Genomic DNA, 19017 nt, shown 5'->3' with positions numbered 1-19017 from the left:
TTTAGGCGGTTTTCATTGATTATCTCTCCCTCGCTCGAGCTTCTGGTCGCGTGGCCGTAGACAGGGGCAGCCCCATGTCGTGTCTGAACCAGCTGGCCTGCGAAGATGCCCGTGGCTTTACTTCGATGGATCCAACGCAACCGGTCTGTTCTCTTCGAACCAAAGCTTCTCTCCCTCACTTTTCCACTGCGGCGGGTACATCCCATTGATCATCCAAAGTCTTCTTTCCGTCTCATTGATATGAAACTCCCAGTCGTAACCCTTGTCCTCGATGTGCGGCTTCAAGATCTGGTGAAGGCCATCCGTGCTGCGTTTGTAACTTTCGTCATTGTTTGGAAGCGTCACAGCAATATGATCCACGGTGATTCTTATGAAGGTATCGCTAGTTCTGGGCTTTCCTCCCACCCAGATATCGTTGGGTTGCAGCTTGATGAAGTTAACAACCACATAGAAAGCTGGAAGGCCAAAGCTGGTGTAGAAACTGGTGATGTCCTTGGAAAGAGCGCGTTTGGTCTCGTCGTCGATGAAGACGTTAGGTGGGTGGTAAATGAGCCAGAGAGGCATGTTGAGAAGATTAGTAGTTTGGTCGGAATTTTGAAGTCTTGATGAAAATAAGTCGTGCAGATTGAATGCGAAGAGAACACTTACACAAAGGCTTCAATGTCCCACTGCTTAATTATATGTTGATTGTTCTTCTTTCACGTGAGTTGCAACTCTGCCAGAGGAGTAGGCGTACGCACGCCTCTTGGGTCACTTCGTGATTACTGATCGTGGGTCAAGCCACCTACTTGAATCCCAGCCGCAAGCCATACAAAGTCGCGCGCATCAATCAAATCTGCTGTACCCTAGCAGATCAATAATCAGTAATTAGTTTTCTGGCTGGAACTTGACAGTAAGCCGGCACTCTACTTTGTTCCTCAGCGGATTTCGGCGGGCTTTGGTTTTACGAGTTCCGACGATGATGTTCAGACGAAAACACACCCAATCAGTGTCATGCACTCCCTCGGGGGTTATTATTGTGTTCGAGAGTGCGGTTGATAAGCGAATTCCGTCTTGTTCCGGACGGACAACAGGGATTACTCAACATATTCAGGGCCGGTTTCACAGAGACCTCTCCCCATCGAGACTTATATAAACCTTCGGACGGCTTATCAATAAAGTTTCCTAACCGGGCGGGAAGTGGGTATAGACGAAGGCAAGGGCGACGGGGGTAATAGAGGCAGAGAAAATAATAGGTGCAAGGATACGGACGATAACAACAAGGAGGATACCAAAGAACAAGAGAGGTGAAAATATTATACAAAGAAATAACAAAACTTTTGAAATAGAACAACAGCTATTAGACCAGATGCGGGCAAGAGAGTAACAACACATAAGATGACATGGATTTGAGGCACGATTGCTCACCAGCCTCTGTGGCTCTGGTCGCAATCATGTCCGCCCAGCTCAACAAGCCTTTCAGCTCATCTCTGAGCATCCTCATCGCTGCAATACTGATGATCTCCTCCATAAAACCGCCAAACGTGTCAGTGCGGCCCAAAGCGTTATGCTAATGCTGTTTGCGACAACTCGAAGAATGGGTCACTGTTTCAAACCATACTTGTCTTTTTCCCGCCCAAATGAACCAAATCGATCGTAATGTGAGCCTCAGTTGCGAACCTACAAGTTTTCAAAAACTGAGCCGCCGCTGCGAGCTGATTCGAGTTATCCAAGTAGAATGGCCTCCACGAGAAAGCGTGTTGGAAACGAAAAAGAAAACGCGTCGCAGGACATCGCCTGCAGAGGTTGCTGATCTGAAGTCCCGCATCTCTGACTCTGTGACTTTCGCTTACGTGGGGGTCAGATTGCCTAAACAGGATGTGATAGGAAACTCACGCCTGCCCGGTTGGTCTTGAATCGGCTGATTGCGGGGGCTCGGCCGACTTACCCCAGATTTTCGGATGCGGCAGTTGATTGTTATTGGAGACGAGGGAACTAAACCGGACCATTCTTGGCCAGTTGATAGTTACCCCGCGTGTTCTTTTTCACTGTCTAAGAGGGATTCATGTAGGTCCATGGTCTGAAGTTTTGAAGCAGGTCCAACCCGTAAACCTTACCCAGACCGGAAGTATGAAGTTGTGTCTGACCCCCAACGATAATTAAACCTTTATCTATAGACTCCACACAGTTGGACCTTCCTATCAAACTTCCGGTCCCCACAAACTGGCTTGCTTCTTATCAACGTTCGCAAATCACCACAGGCAGGTTCCTCGCCTCGGGCCGCGGCCCGGTCAAAGGAGAAGCAGGTCAGAAAGACTCTATACCCGCCAGTTATAACCCCGCAAAGCTCGGACAGATCCAGATCGATATACCCTTATCTGACCCCTAGTGCTTGACAACCGTATCTCTTATCTTCCGCCCCCTCTCTCCTTTATCTAGACGGGTTCTCGGGTGATACGCAACAAAGTGCGAAGCTATCGCATACCACTCATCATGCAGTAGAGCTGTTTCAAAACTCATCAATCCGAATGACAGATGTCCTGAGACCAGTCCTGGACAGACCAACTCCAGATTATCGACAAACTACAGGATACGTCATTTGGTCTTTCGTGATACTATCGAAGATTGATACCTGTCGACAATGAAGGTGAAGACTCAAGAGGATGTTGAGGTCGGGCGACGCGACAATGAGTCGACCCGGAAAACCAGCATGCTTGACATTGACCACGGCGCCGACTCACAACTACAAAGAAGACTTCGAAACCGGCATATCACAATGATCGGGATAGGCTCGTCGATCGGAATGGGCCTATGGCTCGGAAGTGGCAAAGGGCTAGTTGCGGGTGGTCCAGCTTCATTATTCATCGGATGTGAGTACTTCTGCAACGTCCTGTCTGAATGCCCTCCCCAGTGAGCCCTTCTAGGCAAATTTTGCTTGCAACTTGGACGCTGACTAGGGCAACCAAAACTCCAGTCATCATAGCCAGCTCCATGGTTTGGGCAGTCTCACAGTCCATTGGGGAAATGGCCGTGATGTACCCCCTCCCCTCCGCTTTTGTCCAATGGACGAACAAATTCGTGGACCCAGCCGCTGGATTCGCGTTGGGATGGTGCTACTGGTTCAACTACTGGATTGCCGTCGCCAACGAGCTACAGGGCATCGTCACCGTTTTGTCCTTCTGGAACACGTCAGTGCCCAAGGCCGCATGGATCTCAATGTTTTGGGTCGTCATCGCCCTGATCAACGTTGGTGCAGTTACGGTCTTCGCCGAGGTTGAGGTCGTCATGGCGGCCATCAAGTTCGGCTGGATCTTTGTCGTCATCATCGCCTCAATCGTCATTTCAGCAGGCGGGGCACCTAATCATGAGGCAATCGGTTTTAGATACTGGAACGAAGCCCCGTTCTTGAACGGCTTCAGGGGTTTCTTGACTGTCATGCCAGTGTGCATTTTTGCTCTGTCTGGGTCGGAAACGACAGGTCTTGTCGCAGCTGAGCTCAGCAACCCGAAGAAGGCGGTTCCAAAGGCAGTCAAGTCCATCGCACTCCGCCTTGCCATGTTTTATCTGATGGGCTCCTTGATGATCACCATCACCGTGTCCCCTTCCGACTCGAACCTCTTTGGTAGCGGAGCCCATGCCACAGACGCATCACCATTCGTGATCGCCTTCAGGAACGCCGGTTTGGAGCCGTTGGCCCATATGATGAACGCTGTCATATTCCTTTCGGTTCTCTCTTCCGGTAGTATCAATGCGTATGCGGGATCCCGGACACTCGTTGGGCTGTCTGAGATTGGCATGGCCCCATCTGTGAGTCCTGCTGTTTGTATGCTTCCGAAATTTTGACTAATCGCGTCTTGTTACAGTGGATGAAGAAGGCAGACCGGCGGGGAAGACCTTGGTATACTTTAACACCGACACTGCTAATCGGCGGTGGACTCTCGTATCTCAACGCCAGTCACACGGGTGCGGAAGTCTTCAGCTGGTTGTCAAGTCTCGTCTCGCTTTTTACACTTTTCGGATGGTCGATGATCTGCCTTTCCCATATCCGCATGAGACATGCCTGGAAAGTTCAAGGACGAAGTGTCAATGACCTGCCATGGAGAACGAAGACTTGGCCATGGGCAACTTACTGGGGCTTAACATGGTGCATCATACTGACGATTGTCCAATTCTATCTGGCCGTCTGGCCCTTCAACGGTGAGACGTCGGCGAAATCTTTCTTCTCGACCTATGTCTCGGTACCGGTTGGCATCATCATCTATATCGCTGCCAAGTTCTTTTATGGCGGTCGTCGTTGGCTTGATAGCCGATCGATTGACCTTGACTCTGACCGACGTTTTTACTCCGCCGAGCAAGAGGACGAAGACAGGAAGGTTCCATTCGTCAAAAGGATATTGAAGAAATTACTTCGTTCGTAAGGCACAGAGAACATGACCACGTACGGCAGGACTGATGTCGCTGAGCTTTGCGCGACTAGACCGTGCTTTTTGACAAGAGTAGAAGTCGGTGGGTTCTTTGGAAGACGATACCATTGTCCCAATCTGTTCGTGTATCCGAATATGGCTTTGGTTGGAAGGTTCTGCTCTGAATTCTCCAATATTGTTCATTCTCTGAGTTAAACTTCACCTTCTCCTCACGGAGTAGTCCGGCTCACGAGGACATGCCGAGATATTTATATTCATGTCGTCTGCGTCGCGGTCTGTGCCGTGTCTCGCGACGAAAGTCCCCAGAGTCCCTAGTGAGAGTTGTGTTAATTAATATGTTAAAGTTTGAGGCGAAGCATCCACTTTCTAACACTCGCGAAAAATAGGGCGCTTCTCACTTTCGCAACAGCTCCTTCCGCAGAAAATCACAGACCAGGCTGCAGTCATTCTGCCGCTGACTCGCCGTAAGGCGCTGAGTTGAATTGCTCTCCACATGTCATGTCAATCAACCCGGAACTGAGATTACCTGGGACATCCTACGGCATCCGCGGAAGTTACCAACGAACAAACTAGGTCGGTGCTGAACTCTGTTCTCAATTGCAATAAGTAATCATCGGCATATTGTTCCGGGCTGCCATCTGCTCATCCCATCTCACCTTATTTAAACTTGGCAGTCTCGTCCGAACCACTCCTCAACCTCTTCTGGCAATAACTCAATTGACATCCAACAGTAACCGCAACTAGTAAGCATTCATTCAGCCTCTTGCCTAGCGCAATCACAGACAAACCTAACTTGACTCAGTGCAACTCATCAACCTCCTTGTCCTTCTTCCTGCGCTTGTCTCCGCAGCCCATGGCGACCCCCGGAGAATGAGCTACTCTGGAAGCTGCATCATTGCTAAGGACGGAACATGGTCACCAAAGTGCACGACGGCCTACGTCGAAGCGGCACTCGGATCCCAGTGCACGAACCTGGGCGGTACCTTGAGCAACATCAACTTCCAAACCACCATTACGCAGATCAACTACCGCTGCAACTGCGTGCACGGAAATACCAAGGACTTCACCTTCAACGATGGTGTCTTCGAGGCTAAGGCTGTGGTTGGCGACAAGTGTTGAGGGGGGGAACATCAATAAAGAATCAATTCGCATATTATGGATACCCAATCTCGGAGATACTCTCGATAAATATAAGACTGCTTCCATTTTCAGTCGTCTCTTAATTACACTATTGCGTTCGCACAGGGATGGTATTTTGTGGCGATACATTGAAAGTATATCATGTAAAGGTCTATGCAACAAGTGAGACTTTATCATCGATCTCGTGGAAACGGAGGCTAAAGCTTATCGTCGTGTTCTGACATTCCCATGCACCAAACATTTAACTCAACCTGCAACCCGCATGGACGTTATCCAAACCAACTAGCCGCGTCAACGATCTCCCGAATAGTTCAGCTCATATCTATGAGATTGTCGTAGTGGTACCTGATACTTTCTAGCCTTTCCAAGTGTAAGATTGTCCGACACTAAGAGAGGATCGGGGATCCTACTTCAGGTGAGCTCACATTTGAGAGAATGGAAGGCAAGATTCATGATCAATTGGGGAAAGGACCAGATCTCTATCGAGTTGGTGCCTCGTGTCTTTCGCAATCCTTTCGCTGCTCAAGTGCTAAGGACAGAGAAAGCTCCAATACTGCACCAAACAATCAGTATGTGACCCAACAGTATTTCACTGAGAAACAGCAGCCCCAGGCAAAGGTAATGTCTTACTTCCACCAATCACGCTATTTTCCCTACACGACAATGCACAGATTGCGCATACCTCTCTTCGGAGGCACTTGGTTCGTGACTTGGATTATGTCTCAAGCCCCCGTCATGAATCACATCATACTGTGTTATCTGGATTGGCTCTATGATTGGCAGTCGAACAGGTGTCTCGGATTTTCCGAAATGGACACTCTGGCTTTTGATCAGCTGTGAATGCTTTCCTTTTGACTTCATCATTGACTCCAGATTACCTCCAAGTTACTTTCCACGCAAGGATTCCGGCGATGCTCTTGTAGTGAAACGAAACATCAGTCCTCTGGCAATCAGCCTTTCTTTGTTTGCCAATATCAAACGTTCGCTTGGCTTGATTCTTCCCCATTAAGTTATATCAATTGCTTGCAATCAACAGCAATCCAATCCAACACGCGACACGATGTCGAACGCTAGCTTCTGTCATGCGATCGATTGCGACAACTTGAAGGGGGACCCCCTTGAACCTTACGCAGACATCTCGGGTACAGGGGTAAGCAAGCCATATCGTATTTTGAGTAACTTAGGTTTATTGCATTTTTGCTCATGCTTTGCCCTTTAGGTACTCGTAGGGTTTATCGGGACCGCTTATCTCGTTCTTTTGCTGGTCACTATCAGCTACTTTCTGGCGTTTGACCCAAGCGAAAATCCGTTCAAAAACCGCATCACTGCCCATGAAGATGCTGAGAACCCCCATTGGAAGCCAAATCCGATTGACAAAAGATTAATCGCCTGGTTACGAAAGCCGTCGCTACTGATGCCCGGCACACGCGAGCGACTTCGAGCTGCGTTCGATGAAGTGAGGATAAGTAGTAATTACTGTGGCAAAGAGATTGGTACTGACATTACTCGCTGAGGCATAGGCAATCATTCTTCTGTGCGATATTCAAATTGTCACCGGAATCGGAATCCTAGTCAGCGGTTATATGCTGTTGAAGTGCGGTCTCGATGCTTGTCACTGGCAGATCGTCGTTTACCTAGCGTGGTTTTCCGCTGTTACAGATTTATCAGGACTGAATGTTTTAAGAGGTTTTCTTAGTACCACTCCATGGGCAAAATACGTCCGGGTTTCTCTGATGTTGGCCCTTTTAGTGTTAGTCGTTGTGGAACTGCTACCAACTGGGTTTTTCAATAGCGCCAACTTTTCATCACAGGCCATATGCTACTTCAATCAAAGTTACGGCTACTGGCGACATGGGGTTACGGTTAATAAGCCGTGGGAATCTCGTGACCCCGTCAAAACAACTTCAGAATGGCAGGCTATGGCCATGTCCGTCATACTTCTCATCTTTGGATTTGTTTCCCGATCTTTCAAACTATTCCGGCCTCTGTCTACAGCATTCAGGGTACAGATAAGAAGTCCAATAAGCAGGCTAGCACAGAAGACTTTACTACGACTTGGAAAACCAAGGTCCATCATGTCTCTCGGCTGGAGAGACAGATTGAAAATGAGCATTGTCACAAGACCTGCTTTGGCCACGTTTCTGATGGTGCGGTTGAGTTGCGATCTATTTGGCTCAACCATCTTTGAGGTATGATTTTTTTTCCGAGGCTTTTCCAACTAATGCCATAGAACTCGTGACTGACATGGAAAAACTGCAAGATTTACTGGTTATTTGTCATTTTGCTTTGGGGAACCGTCAAAGTCTTGGCCGCTCGAAATACGATACGCTTAAAGAGCCCGGAAGTCGCATTGGAAGAGGAGCAGTGGACATTCGGCCAAATTCTGCCTGTGTTTCTCTTGCTTGGTCCACTCTTTGCCATGGTCGGTATTTTCGCTTCTAATATGACCAAAACGACATCAAATCCTGCAAGACGCTACGGCAGAGAGGCGTACATCATTGGTACGATTGTAACTGAACGCCAGACTCAATTATACAGCGGAACGGCCGAGAGCATATCATTTGACTCACTTGAAGTTACCACACAAGAAGGCTTAGACCTACTCGAGTCACCTCCTCCTCCTGGTGCAGCGGCGAATCCCATCTCAAATCCCAGCGAAATGGATCTGATGCATCTGAAAGATTACAGCAACGCTCAATGGCTCCTAATTTGTGTGGCAGTCCCATTTTTGAGCATTGTCGCCGCTACTATGGTGCTTTTTGCGGCAGTCTTCAACTTTTACGGGGGGTTTGAACCACAATGGACTCTATATGAGGTATGGATCGGAGAATACAACATGATCTATATTATATTGATTAGCTACCCTTGCGCTTGCACAACTACCATCCGATTCGGTCTTGGAATGAATCTGAGCGGTGGATGGCGGAAATTTGGTTTCTTCTGGCTTTGTGGGACCATATACATCGTTTATTTCCTACTGGCGTTTCCATTTCCCATTTCGGCCCTTGAGTGGATTCAATTCGCGCCGTACTCGGGTTTTATTGTTGCCTCGTCGCTCTATCTTGGACATGTTCTCGTCTCATTGGCTAGATCTTTGGCGCACTGAAATCTACACTTTGCCGCTTCCGTCGTTTGTCTTCACCGTTAGGGTATACAGCGCGTCTCTTCAAATATTGCAATCCTCACCCCACTGTCTTTAAGGCCTGCTGTCGTAAAGGTTTAAAACTACTTATGCTTCAAAGCATCTAGAGCTCCCAGGGCTCAAGCCTTCAAAGAGAAAAGACTCACTCTAAATGCGCAACACTGTAATTCGGCCAGTCTCTGCCGGAAGCTCTCCCCAATTTCTCCTTCACATACACGTCATGTACGTCTCGCCCATCACGGGGCAGCATCACATTTTACAAACAGCTAGCTAAAGCCTTGATATCGCAAGGGACTCTCCATCTTCTCAGACTCAATTAACACTATTAACAAAGGCATCCCGAAGCATCGTGTCATTGAACTTGTTTGAACTCGGTCTACGGCTCAGACGCTCACGTCATACGGTTTTTACGGTGTCATAACCCCAGGAAGGGTCATCCAAACATGTTTGCTGCAATTGAAACACCATGGGAACTCTCGCTGCATTGGAGCTCGACAGCATACCTGTTTGTTAGAAAATTAATAGCGAGCATAGTATATTTTCCTGGCACAGTTCATAAGGCTTCTAAGCCGCTAGAATGTCGAGTGCTTAAATTCTAGGGGCTCAGATGACCGTATTTTACTTGGTATATTCCATGTTAACGAGCTGATTCTTCTCTTTGACCGCCCATGTTTGCGTTGCTTCAAGCTTAGAGGGGTCGAGGTCATAGTTTTGACATATGTAACAGACACCTGATGTCACCAATCACTGAACTTCGCCAGTACATCGATAGGTCAACAATATAATGACCATTTTCACTGACTCAATTAGCTGTAAATCTTGTGGAAAGCTAAGAGGGTTTTGATCTCTCGGGATAACTACTGCTTAGTCGTGCCACGTACGGGGGATGTACCGACTTGATTGAGCAGTTGACGGGATGCAACTCTTGTTGGCTATTCCTTGTCTTGCGGAAGTCCCAATCGGGGTTGCGTAGGCGCCGTCCCACAGGTTCGTTGCAACCTTGCAACTTTATACTTTTCAGCTCACCGTTTCATTAATAATGGATTGAATAGACTATTCGACTAGTGTATGAAATATGTGATTTGCATTGTCTTTACGTAAGCTGGTTTCCAACAGAACTCCGCGGGAAGTGAATAACATCGAAATGTTGATGAGTTTTAACAACTGTTAAATTTTATCAGTTGTTCCAGTCCCCTTGACCATGTCAACATGTTGTCTTCCGTTATCTTTACGTACAAAATCTTGTCATGTTCTTTTGAACAACCGTTTCCCTCACTGTTGCAACGTTCTGATACCATTAAATGCTGCCCAGGCAGCATAATCTGCGGGAATAGGATCCCACTGTCGATGTTGACGCGAGCTGGAGAGCTGCAAAATGTCCATGGCCAAGAACCGTGGACGTGCCGATACAACCTTATCACGGCCCCGGCTCCCTGTTTCTCTCGCCCGGGTAGGGTCTGAGACACTGTGGACGCCCCGCTTCAACGCCTCCAGCCAAGCCAGGGTCGGCAACCGGACCATCTTCCCGCATCCTCCCCACCATGGTACGTCGGCGAGACGGCGAACCACCGAGCCGCGCGAAACATAAACATTCGCCCGTCCGCCTGCAGGGTTTCATACAGCGGACACTTTCCGTAGGAGGACCGGATATCTTCCCGACTCTGCATGCACAATACATTACGGTCGGTGTACCAATATTCGTACACCGGCATAAGAACACAACACAAGCCAGTCATGAGCAAGTTACAATAGTGATTGATGCATGGCGTGCTGTCAAATGCCATTTTGAACTTTGTGCGACGCCCCATCCCCAGGCCACAGGACGTCTGCTGCAGGACGGCTCGCGTTGGGCTCGCATCGCGCCTCCGCAAAGACATTGTCAAACCTCGCGTTCGCGTCTGCTGCTCGGTTGCAGATCTCGCTATTCGGATTACCCGTTGCGGCCTTGTGCACCTTTGCGGCTTTTGCTACTCACTCACTGTGAGTAATCAGGTCTGACACTCAAAACGCGACGGCGTTTGCTTGCATAAGAATGTACCACTCGGGATATGTAGCTGCGCCTTATGTTGGACATATCAGAGATACATAGGGCGCTGTAATAATACGGTTAGCACTTGCGCTCGCGTATGTAATCAGCCCGTGTACTCTTTTTGGAACCATTCCAGAAGCAGTGTAGCGAGAAGAAGAGGAATGTCAACCCGAGCGCGCGCTCGTGGCGTCATCGGCATTTTCTGCAATTGAATTCGCCCGATGACCAAACAGAACGCCGACATTTCAAAGATGTCGGCGTTAGATGCGATTATTCAGCTCCGTGCGGCTCAACTCGAGGCCGCGTGCGTGGTGTCTCTCTCTGTCGTGATGGTAACACAAACGCAGATGGACAGTTCATATAAGGTCTCGCCGTTTTCGCCGAATGCCTCTTGCTGCATGTCTCCTAGAAATACGAGCAACTCGCATCGTCTCGGGAATTATCACGACCAACAGCACAATTCAAGCTTAAACCATCCAATCCAAATCTCCGTCTGAAATAGTAGCACCTGCACCCCCACACACGCGCCAATCACGCAATGACGAAGATCGAAGCTCCCCAGGCCGCGGACCAAGCTCCGGTTGCTGGCGCCATGCAAATCTCCAAGCCCGATCTCATCAATGAGGGGGCCGCGAATGTATGTAGTGCTGCTGCATATTCGTTCTGCCAAACGGTCGTTTTGCTCCACTAGCCTCGATTACTGCTAACACCCCCCGGACCAAAGGTTCCGTACTTCACCCCGATCCAGCACCCGGCCGCCGGCACCGCCAGGGATCCCCAGCCCTCCGGCACGCTCTTCTCCCCGCTGATGCTGCGCGGGCTCACCCTGCACAACCGCATCTTCGTCTCGCCCATGTGCCAGTACTCCGCGGACGATGGGCACATGACGCCGTGGCACAAGACGCACCTGGGCGGCTATGCGGTGCGCGGCGCGGGTCTCGTCCTGACAGAGGTGCAGAGCGTCGTGCCCGAGGGCCGGATCTCTCCCGAGGATTTGGGGCTGTGGAGCGATTCACATGTCGAAGCCGCCAGGGAGGTCATTGACTTTGTGCACAGCCAGGGGGCCTTCATCGGCGCGCAGATTGGGCATGCGGGACGGAAGGCGAGCACTATCGTGCCGTGGGTGGACCGGAAGGCCGTCGCTAGCGAAAAGGTATGAGACAACGTCACGCGACAGGGGCGGCTGTGATGAGACTGATGCTTGGTGTAGGCACGGGGTTGGCCTGAGACTGTCTATGCCCCGTCTGCAGAGGCATACTCCAATGCGACGTACGTGCCTAAGGAGATGACCCTCGAGGAGATTGAGACGTTCAAGACCAAGTGGGTTGAGGCCGTGAAGCGCGCCGTGAGAATCGGCTACGATGTAAGTCAAGTCCATGATGATTGCATCCAACACCATGTCTCGGACTAACCCGGCTCCCACACAAAGACCATCGAGATCCACGCCGCCCACGGTTACCTCATCAACCAGTTCCTGTCCCCAGCCTCCAACCACAGGACCGACAGATACGGCGGCAGCTTCGAGAACCGTATCCGTCTCATGGTCGAGTTGACCGAGCTGACCCGCGCCAACGTCCCCGAGGACTACCCTCTCCTTGTTCGGCTAGCGGCTACCGACTACTTGGAACACGATCCGTCGATCCCCCAATGGGAAATCACCCAAGCCACGAGGCTTGCCAAGATCCTCGCGGACAAGGGTGTCGATTTCCTCGACGTCTCCGCCGGCGCGCTTGACGCGAGGATGAAGGTTGAGTTCGGACCCAAGTATCAGGCTCATTTGGCTGCGGCTGTCAAGAAGGCTGTTGAGGGAACCGGGACACTCGTTGGGTCTGTTGGTGGCATCTCAACCGGAAAGGAAGCCAGCGAGATTCTCGCCGACGGACAAGCGGATGCTGTTCTTGTTGGCAGAGCATTCCTCAAGAACCCCAATTTGGTCTGGTCTTGGGCCGATGAGCTGGACATCGACATCTACGTTGCTAGTCAATGTGAGTTGAGCATGTCTCTGAGTTGCTTTGATTTCAACTAATTTTGAGTTCTCCAGATGGTTGGGCCTTTGGGAACACCAGGACTCACCGGCCCAGTAAGCATTGACGAGCTGAAACTCAAGTCATCATTGGCTGTGCTGCCCTTTTCCTCCTCTTCTATTGGTCGTTCTTTTTCTAGTCGTAATAGACACGTTGTCAATGTTGCGCGATGGACTAGCACCGTCGCAACTCATAAGATAGCCCACATAGTAATAACCTCAACACCTAATCCCCTTTTTTGGTCCGCCCTGCCGTCGTTACATCTCTTCATCGTCGTCGTCGTCCTCTTCCTCGTCGTCAGAATCCGCGTTTGTGGGATATTGTGACGGAACAGTAGCCTGAGGGGGTTGGCCCCAGGAGGTAAAGCTCATAGGTTGCAGAACTGGTTGGGCCGCAAAGTAGCCCGGGCCACCCATGACGGCCGTGTGGGATGCACTCGGCTGCCCAAACATCCGTACGTCCCCTAGAATATCATCGACCGTCGCGTTCTCCAGTGATAGTGTTTCCTTTCCTTTTGCTGTACTTGTGTGCCCTAATGCGTCCAGCCTGTGCGTGTACCATGCCCCCTGGTGAGATCGTTGCTTATGGTAGTGAATTGCTTCCTCACAGAGCTCCTCGATAACCCGCCATGCAGCAAACTTCCGCATGCTAATGTCTTCGTTGTTGTGCCTCCGGAACACCACGTTGATTTGCCGCCAGGCTCGGTCCGTAATTGGGTGATTTGATTGATCGCGCAGGCCAATGAGTACATTGTAGATCAAACAGGGCGTTGTTGGCCATCGGTAAAGCCATCCCCAGTGGTTCTGCAGTGCAATGTTTTCTCCACGCTCCATTTCTTCTAGGATTTCGACACATTCCTGGTAGTACCTGAGTGGGCAGAACAGTGTTAGTGACCTATATCAAAACATGGAGGAAAGGCTTTCGATCTTACTTCGCCCGATAATCGGGCTCCGGGCCAAACGTACGCTGTGCGTGAAGTTGATGGATCAGAAGTCTCATGCTCTTCATTGAGCCCTTGTAGTACGAGAGCATGATCGCATGGCTCGGATTCGCGGCAACGACATGACTCATGAACTTGGTCGTCAAGAAATTCTCCGTCTGCTCGACGATTCGGCCGAGCTCTTCTGGACTGGAACCGTTCCTCCTTCGTGCGATGGACTGCATGGTCTTCATCAAGCATTGACGCACCAGAACAAAGGACATGTCTGTAATTCCCTCTTGATCTGATGGGGCAGAACTGGCTTTGGCGAACCTGGTAGGAACCCACTGACTGTCGTTTGCGTTCGTTGCAGGCTGCGTGTCGGAGATAAATGGCAGACCAGAATCGGCTCCTTCGAGGTTGTACACTGGATTGTCCAGGAGCTCAAAATGCCCCCATATCCGTCGCCGCATGTTTGTGACCCAAGGTGTGTATGTCGGATAATGACCTGGGTCGCGATGCAGCCCTATTCGAGTCCCAAAACGACCAGCCAAGCCAAGGAGAGAGACCGCAATTTCTCCATCGCCAGTGATGAATTTCATTTGCTATACATGTCAGCATACATACTCTCTCTTGCCACAACAAGTCCCGAGATATTCAAAAGCAGTCTACCTACGATATGATAAAGCAAGGCGATGAATGCAAGTAGTTTCCTGCTGCGCAGAATATCTGCCCGCTCTAATGCGAGTTGTGAAGCCTCCTGCAGGTGCCGCAAAACGTCTTCTTTTGCCTTCCCAAGCTTTTCTTGGATCACCACTGCGGGTAACGCGGCTACAGTCAACGCTTGAGTCGTAAACATTGCTGCTTCTACGTCCACCGGAATCTTGCTGACACCAACTCGGAAATCCGTGATTTGCTGCCTCCAGTAAGCATTGTGGGACATCCGGATAAACGGCTCGACATGTGCAAAAAAGAGGTCGGTCAAGATGTCTTCTTTCTCGGGATCGAGGTGGAAATGGGACATATCCGGCAGTGCTGGGTTCCTACCAATTGGCCAAGCAGTAGGACTATCCGGATTCTTGCCGGTCTTGTCGGACTCGATACGGTAGAGATGGCGAGGTTCGTAGTTATACTCTTGGATGTTGAGCCAATAATTCGGTCCGAGATAGAAAGAGACGTTTTCGTCGTCAACTTGGATTCCGGGGTCGCCGGCCATGGACTCTTCGATGCTGTTGTACTCGCTGAAGCTTGATGGAGTTGTCGATAGCAGCGGAATCTTCGGAGGCCTCAACGGTTCACCGCGTGCAGCCATCCCCTTCAGCTCCTCAATCTCTCTCTCGAGACGGGCCACCCTCTCCTGCAGCCGCTGTTGGCTCTCAGGGGTGCCCTCTCGCGGAACATCGTAAGTGCATGTTGCGGCCGTGCCGTTCTTACCGCAAGTTCCACATGGCAGTTGCCTGTCGCATTTCACTTTGCGGCGGCGGCACGTACTGCACGGCTTGTTGAACAGGATCTTACCAAATTCCGGTTGAGGGGCCAAGTTGTCCTTCGTGGAGGGCGTTGCCATGGTCGAGAGTTTGCCTCAAGCTTAAAGCAGAAAAAGGCAGACAATCTGCTCCGACGAGCGGCTGACAAAACCCTCCAAGAGGTTGTTGGTAGGGCTGGCCGTCCGTTAGGGGGGGCTGCGGCCGGTGGAGAAAATTCGACGAAGAAGCAACCCTGATTTGAGAGAGATAATGCGGCGCCAGAGCCCTAGAAGACTCTTGTCTGGCGCCGCAGGCGGACTTCCTCTTCTGATCAATAGGGCTTTCTGGGCAGAAGATCCCCGCGGAAAGAGGTTGCAGACCGTGGACAACGGTGGACAACGGCAGGGCTCGATGACCGGCCAGAGTCTGCGGTGTCATGCCCGAAACACCACTGTAGGTGAAGATGGAGAGCTCCACAATGGAATTATGCCCCTAAGACAGTGCGTGGCTGCCCGTCAGGAACTGCCGACCCCGTCAGTTGGAGGCAGGATCGGGCCGCCACGCGTGGTCACTGGTGGTATGAAGAAGGAAGAATGCGGTGTTGATGGGCAATGCCAGCTGAAAACACTCCACCCGAGTCTCGCAGCAGCCCAAGGAAAGGACACCACGTCTGGGCCACCGCCTTTCCTGCAGAAGTGCAAGTCCCAATGAGGGCGGCCGCGGCCAAGCTGGCGGATACTGGATGCGCCACCAGACCCTCCCCCTCAAGCAAGTGTGTGCTTGAGAAGCAGGATGCGTGCTTGTTGGATGACGGTGGGGTACGGCCGTTTGGGACTTGTGGCCTTGGAAAACACACACACAGACAGCAGCGTAAGTGGTGGTGGTGTAGCCTGGCTGGGCCCTAGAGATCCTTGCAGTTCCCCTTCTCTCTTTCTCTTCCTCCCTGATTCCAGGCTCCGAGCCGGGGTAGGCACCTAGCGTTCGGACGAGATGTCGGGGAGAACGGAGTGATTCGTCATCAATGACTCGGACACAGCCAAGACGTTCGTCTGTATCGAGATTCGAATACGACTCTTTGTGACGAACTGCGGCTGTTGGCGAAGGTCACCGTCACGGGGGTTAGGCGAGGCGAGGCGAGGCTCTTGGGCAGCACAGATCAATTCATCACAGACAGAACAACAAAACCCGCGGTTGCCGGGCTTCGGCTCCAGGTCCGGTGTTCTATGCAAGAAGGGTCACCGTATGAGGAATACGGTACAGTGTGGTTAAACGGTGGAGATGGAACGCGCGTGAGAACTCTGAATGGGACGAGACGTCGGAGAATCCCGACCGGTGAGGTTGTGTTGTGTGGGCAAAGGGGGTGAGATCGGCAATTCAAGTCGCAACCGTTAAGCCAGAGCAGGTTTCCTTTCCCTGGTAGATGAAGTGACACAGAGATCTCAATGAGGAGGATTACATAATGTTTCTCGGCGAGGAACGCTTCGATAGCAACGCATGTTATTGGCTCGTATCCTTCAAGATGTGGCCTCATACAGTGATTAGCGCCGAACGGCATTGCATGTAGGTACTTGTTTCCGGGCACGCCTACCGGAGAAGCCCCGACGAGAAAAACAAAAGTCTTGGGGTCTGGGTACGACTAGGACTAGGTATTGTTGTCCGTATTCATCCGCGGTGTCGGTGCCTTGGCGCGATTATTGAGTTCGAACCTGCGTATGCACGAAAGCACGGGATGAGAGGAGGAGGCTGGAAACCGAGTGCTCTCGACGTGCATCAATCGCCACGATACTGCATCTCGCCGTGTCGCGCCGATTCGCCGGGGGCCTAGATCCAGGGTCTGGAACGCAACCAACCATGCTGGACTGGTCCAGGCGCGCAGCATTTTAATCAAGCCGAGGTCCAAATAGGGCTATCAGCTCGTCCAGTAGGGCAACATTTCAGCTGGACCTTACCCCTGAGCCTTACAGTTACGCGACCCCAGTTGGGAGAGAATGGGATTTTTTTCCGCATGGCGACCTTATCCGCCTTATCAGTATCTTCCCTCCTCCACGCCTTGCTTGCCCGCTTGCCTGGTAAACGGCACGGAGGGGCCGGGCCTCGAGTGGGGCTTCGGGACGCAAGTGGAGCTCGGCCTTGCAGCCCGACTCCGAAACCCCGGTACGTACCTCAGCCCGAGCCTGCAGATGGACTGTGGACTTGTCAAAATGTCCAGGCGCGAAAGTGAATTTCACTCAAGGGAAGGTGCACCCCACACCCAGTGCACCTTCCATTCCACGCCCAGACCCTGCCCCACCTCCACCACTCAGTGAAAGGCACGGCGTGGGCGGGCCGGTTCATTCCAGATTCCGCGCTCCCCGCCGCGGCAGACCTGACGCGCCTTTGCACCGCCGCCAAACCTGAGCTCCGTCCCCGACATCATCGAGTCCGTTCCGTCACCCGCGACAGATCTCCCGCCAGAGACCATGGCCTTACCTCTGCCGTCGGGTCTCGTACCCGCCGAAGTTGCTTTCCTCTGCGAAATGGAACTGGTCACAATTGTGCCCCGCCAGCGCCTGGAGAGCATCGACCTGCTAAGCGTGAGCCCCTCCATCGTGCCCCCCGCGACGCGTCACGATCGATCCCTATACTGACCTGTCACTCCGTCTTGCAGGGTGCAACACCAGCCCTACGACCTCCCGCACGCGCCGATCTGCCCATGTGGCTCGCCCTCCTCCTCAAGAAACAACGTCGAGCGAACATTGTCCCTCCGCCGTGGCTTCGTCCCCAGTCGCTTGCCAAGATCGTCCACCACGAAACGAAAATCGAGCCCGATGCCTTCTCGCCCCCTCCACCACCGCCCGCCAGAGGCGACGCGCTAGGAAATGCCAGCCGATACGGCGAAGAGACGCTTTCCGCCCCGTTCCTACCTTCATGTACCGCCGATGCACCGCCAAACGCTCTGCCATACCACTGGTTCGAGCTCGCAGAGATGCTGCTAGCCCACGCGATCGACGATATACCCGCCCCCTCCGAAGTCAGGTCACTCCTCCGAGACCTCCAAGAAGTGCGATCCGCGAAGCTGAGAAAGAGCACGGAAGAGCTTTCCGAGGTTGCGGGTGTCATGAGCCTGCGTGGAGTGGGAGCGATGGAGCTGGCCGAGAGCCGCGGCTTCTTCCTGGGCGTCATAGAGGGCGTACGGAAGATTGGCGCGAGCGCTGAGGCTAGCAGACGCGAGGAGGAGGAGGAGCGCGGGGAGGGTGTTGATTATGATGAAGACGAAGATATGCTATGATACCCGGCGTTGCATGCTCTCTTCGTCCGAGAGAGTCGGCGCCTTGCTTTTGCAAAAGTCCGAACGGCCAGGGCATATGTACGCCTAAGGGATGCGACCATCTACGCCCGCTTATAGTTCAGGTATGGAGTCTTTGTCTCTAAAGGTTGAACTCATGCTGATATCCTCTGCAGCTAGGCCCTGCGAAGTCTCCCCGCAATCGTCTGCCTGTTGCGGTCCTAGTCACGCTTCCAACCCCAATTGCCGTTGACACATGGTTTTGGCCGCACGAGGGAGCAGACCTGCAGCCACATTATTTGGATCAAGTGGTCGCCCTGGCGCGATATAGGTTCAAATACGGTTTGAGGCTGTGTACATTCCCGTGCCCGAGCACTTGACATCGGACAAACTATATATAGGGCAACCACCAATGATACCAACGATTAGAGCTATGCTGAGGCAATGATTAGAAGCCCCTGAATATGTTCCATGTGACTTTGGCCTATCCTATGTCTACAGGCGGTGCATTGTCTACCCTGGTCTATACATCCATCCTCTCCCAAGTCTGATTCGCTCCGTGACTAGCTTCGCCTCGAGCAAATGTCCACGCCACGAGACAGACTCTCCTCTTCGTTACGGGCGCTATT

At 51.7% G+C, this 19017-nt stretch overlaps 5 protein-coding genes across 5 annotated transcripts; 3 read left to right on the top strand and 2 right to left on the bottom strand.

Moving 5' to 3' along the window:
- Positions 1–117: 117 nt before the first annotated feature.
- On the bottom strand, positions 118–564 carry CGGC5_v016144 (uncharacterized protein; the record flags this gene model as incomplete). Its single annotated transcript, XM_032024685.1, has 1 exon — positions 118–564. The coding sequence occupies one exon, from the start codon at positions 562–564 to the stop codon at positions 118–120; it is 447 nt and encodes a 148-aa protein (XP_031878650.1).
- A 2448-nt stretch (positions 565–3012) lies between these two features.
- On the top strand, positions 3013–5522 carry meu22 (putative amino-acid permease meu22; the record flags this gene model as incomplete). Its single annotated transcript, XM_032024684.2, has 5 exons — positions 3013–3786; positions 3843–4389; positions 4790–4867; positions 5135–5146; positions 5206–5522. The coding sequence occupies 5 exons, from the start codon at positions 3013–3015 to the stop codon at positions 5520–5522; spliced, it is 1728 nt and encodes a 575-aa protein (XP_031878679.2).
- A 5730-nt stretch (positions 5523–11252) lies between these two features.
- On the top strand, positions 11253–12805 carry afvA-0 (NADPH dehydrogenase afvA; the record flags this gene model as incomplete). Its single annotated transcript, XM_032024683.1, has 5 exons — positions 11253–11351; positions 11439–11867; positions 11925–12077; positions 12144–12699; positions 12756–12805. 5 exons carry the CDS (start codon positions 11253–11255, stop codon positions 12803–12805), a joined length of 1287 nt encoding a protein of 428 aa, XP_031878680.1.
- Positions 12806–12995: 190 nt separating this feature from the next.
- Positions 12996–15224, bottom strand: aurR2-1 (Aurofusarin cluster transcription factor aurR2; the record flags this gene model as incomplete). Its single annotated transcript, XM_066153469.1, has 5 exons — positions 12996–13605; positions 13670–14262; positions 14334–14488; positions 14556–14573; positions 14705–15224. The coding sequence occupies 5 exons, from the start codon at positions 15222–15224 to the stop codon at positions 12996–12998; spliced, it is 1896 nt and encodes a 631-aa protein (XP_066007329.1).
- Positions 15225–17582: 2358 nt separating this feature from the next.
- On the top strand, positions 17583–18568 carry PSF2 (DNA replication complex GINS protein PSF2; the record flags this gene model as incomplete). The annotated part of the gene is made up of 4 exons (XM_032024681.2): positions 17583–17696; positions 17771–18358; positions 18509–18513; positions 18565–18568. 4 exons carry the CDS (start codon positions 17583–17585, stop codon positions 18566–18568), a joined length of 711 nt encoding a protein of 236 aa, XP_031878682.2.
- Positions 18569–19017: the final 449 nt, after the last annotated feature.

This window comes from Colletotrichum fructicola (assembly GCF_000319635.2).
Source record: "Colletotrichum fructicola Nara gc5 chromosome Unknown KSG_Nara_v1_contig10, whole genome shotgun sequence".
Classification (NCBI taxonomy): Eukaryota; Fungi; Ascomycota; class Sordariomycetes; order Glomerellales; family Glomerellaceae; genus Colletotrichum; species Colletotrichum fructicola.
The sequence above is the reverse complement of the archived record's forward strand: the minus strand, read 5'-3'. Positions and strand labels throughout refer to the sequence as shown.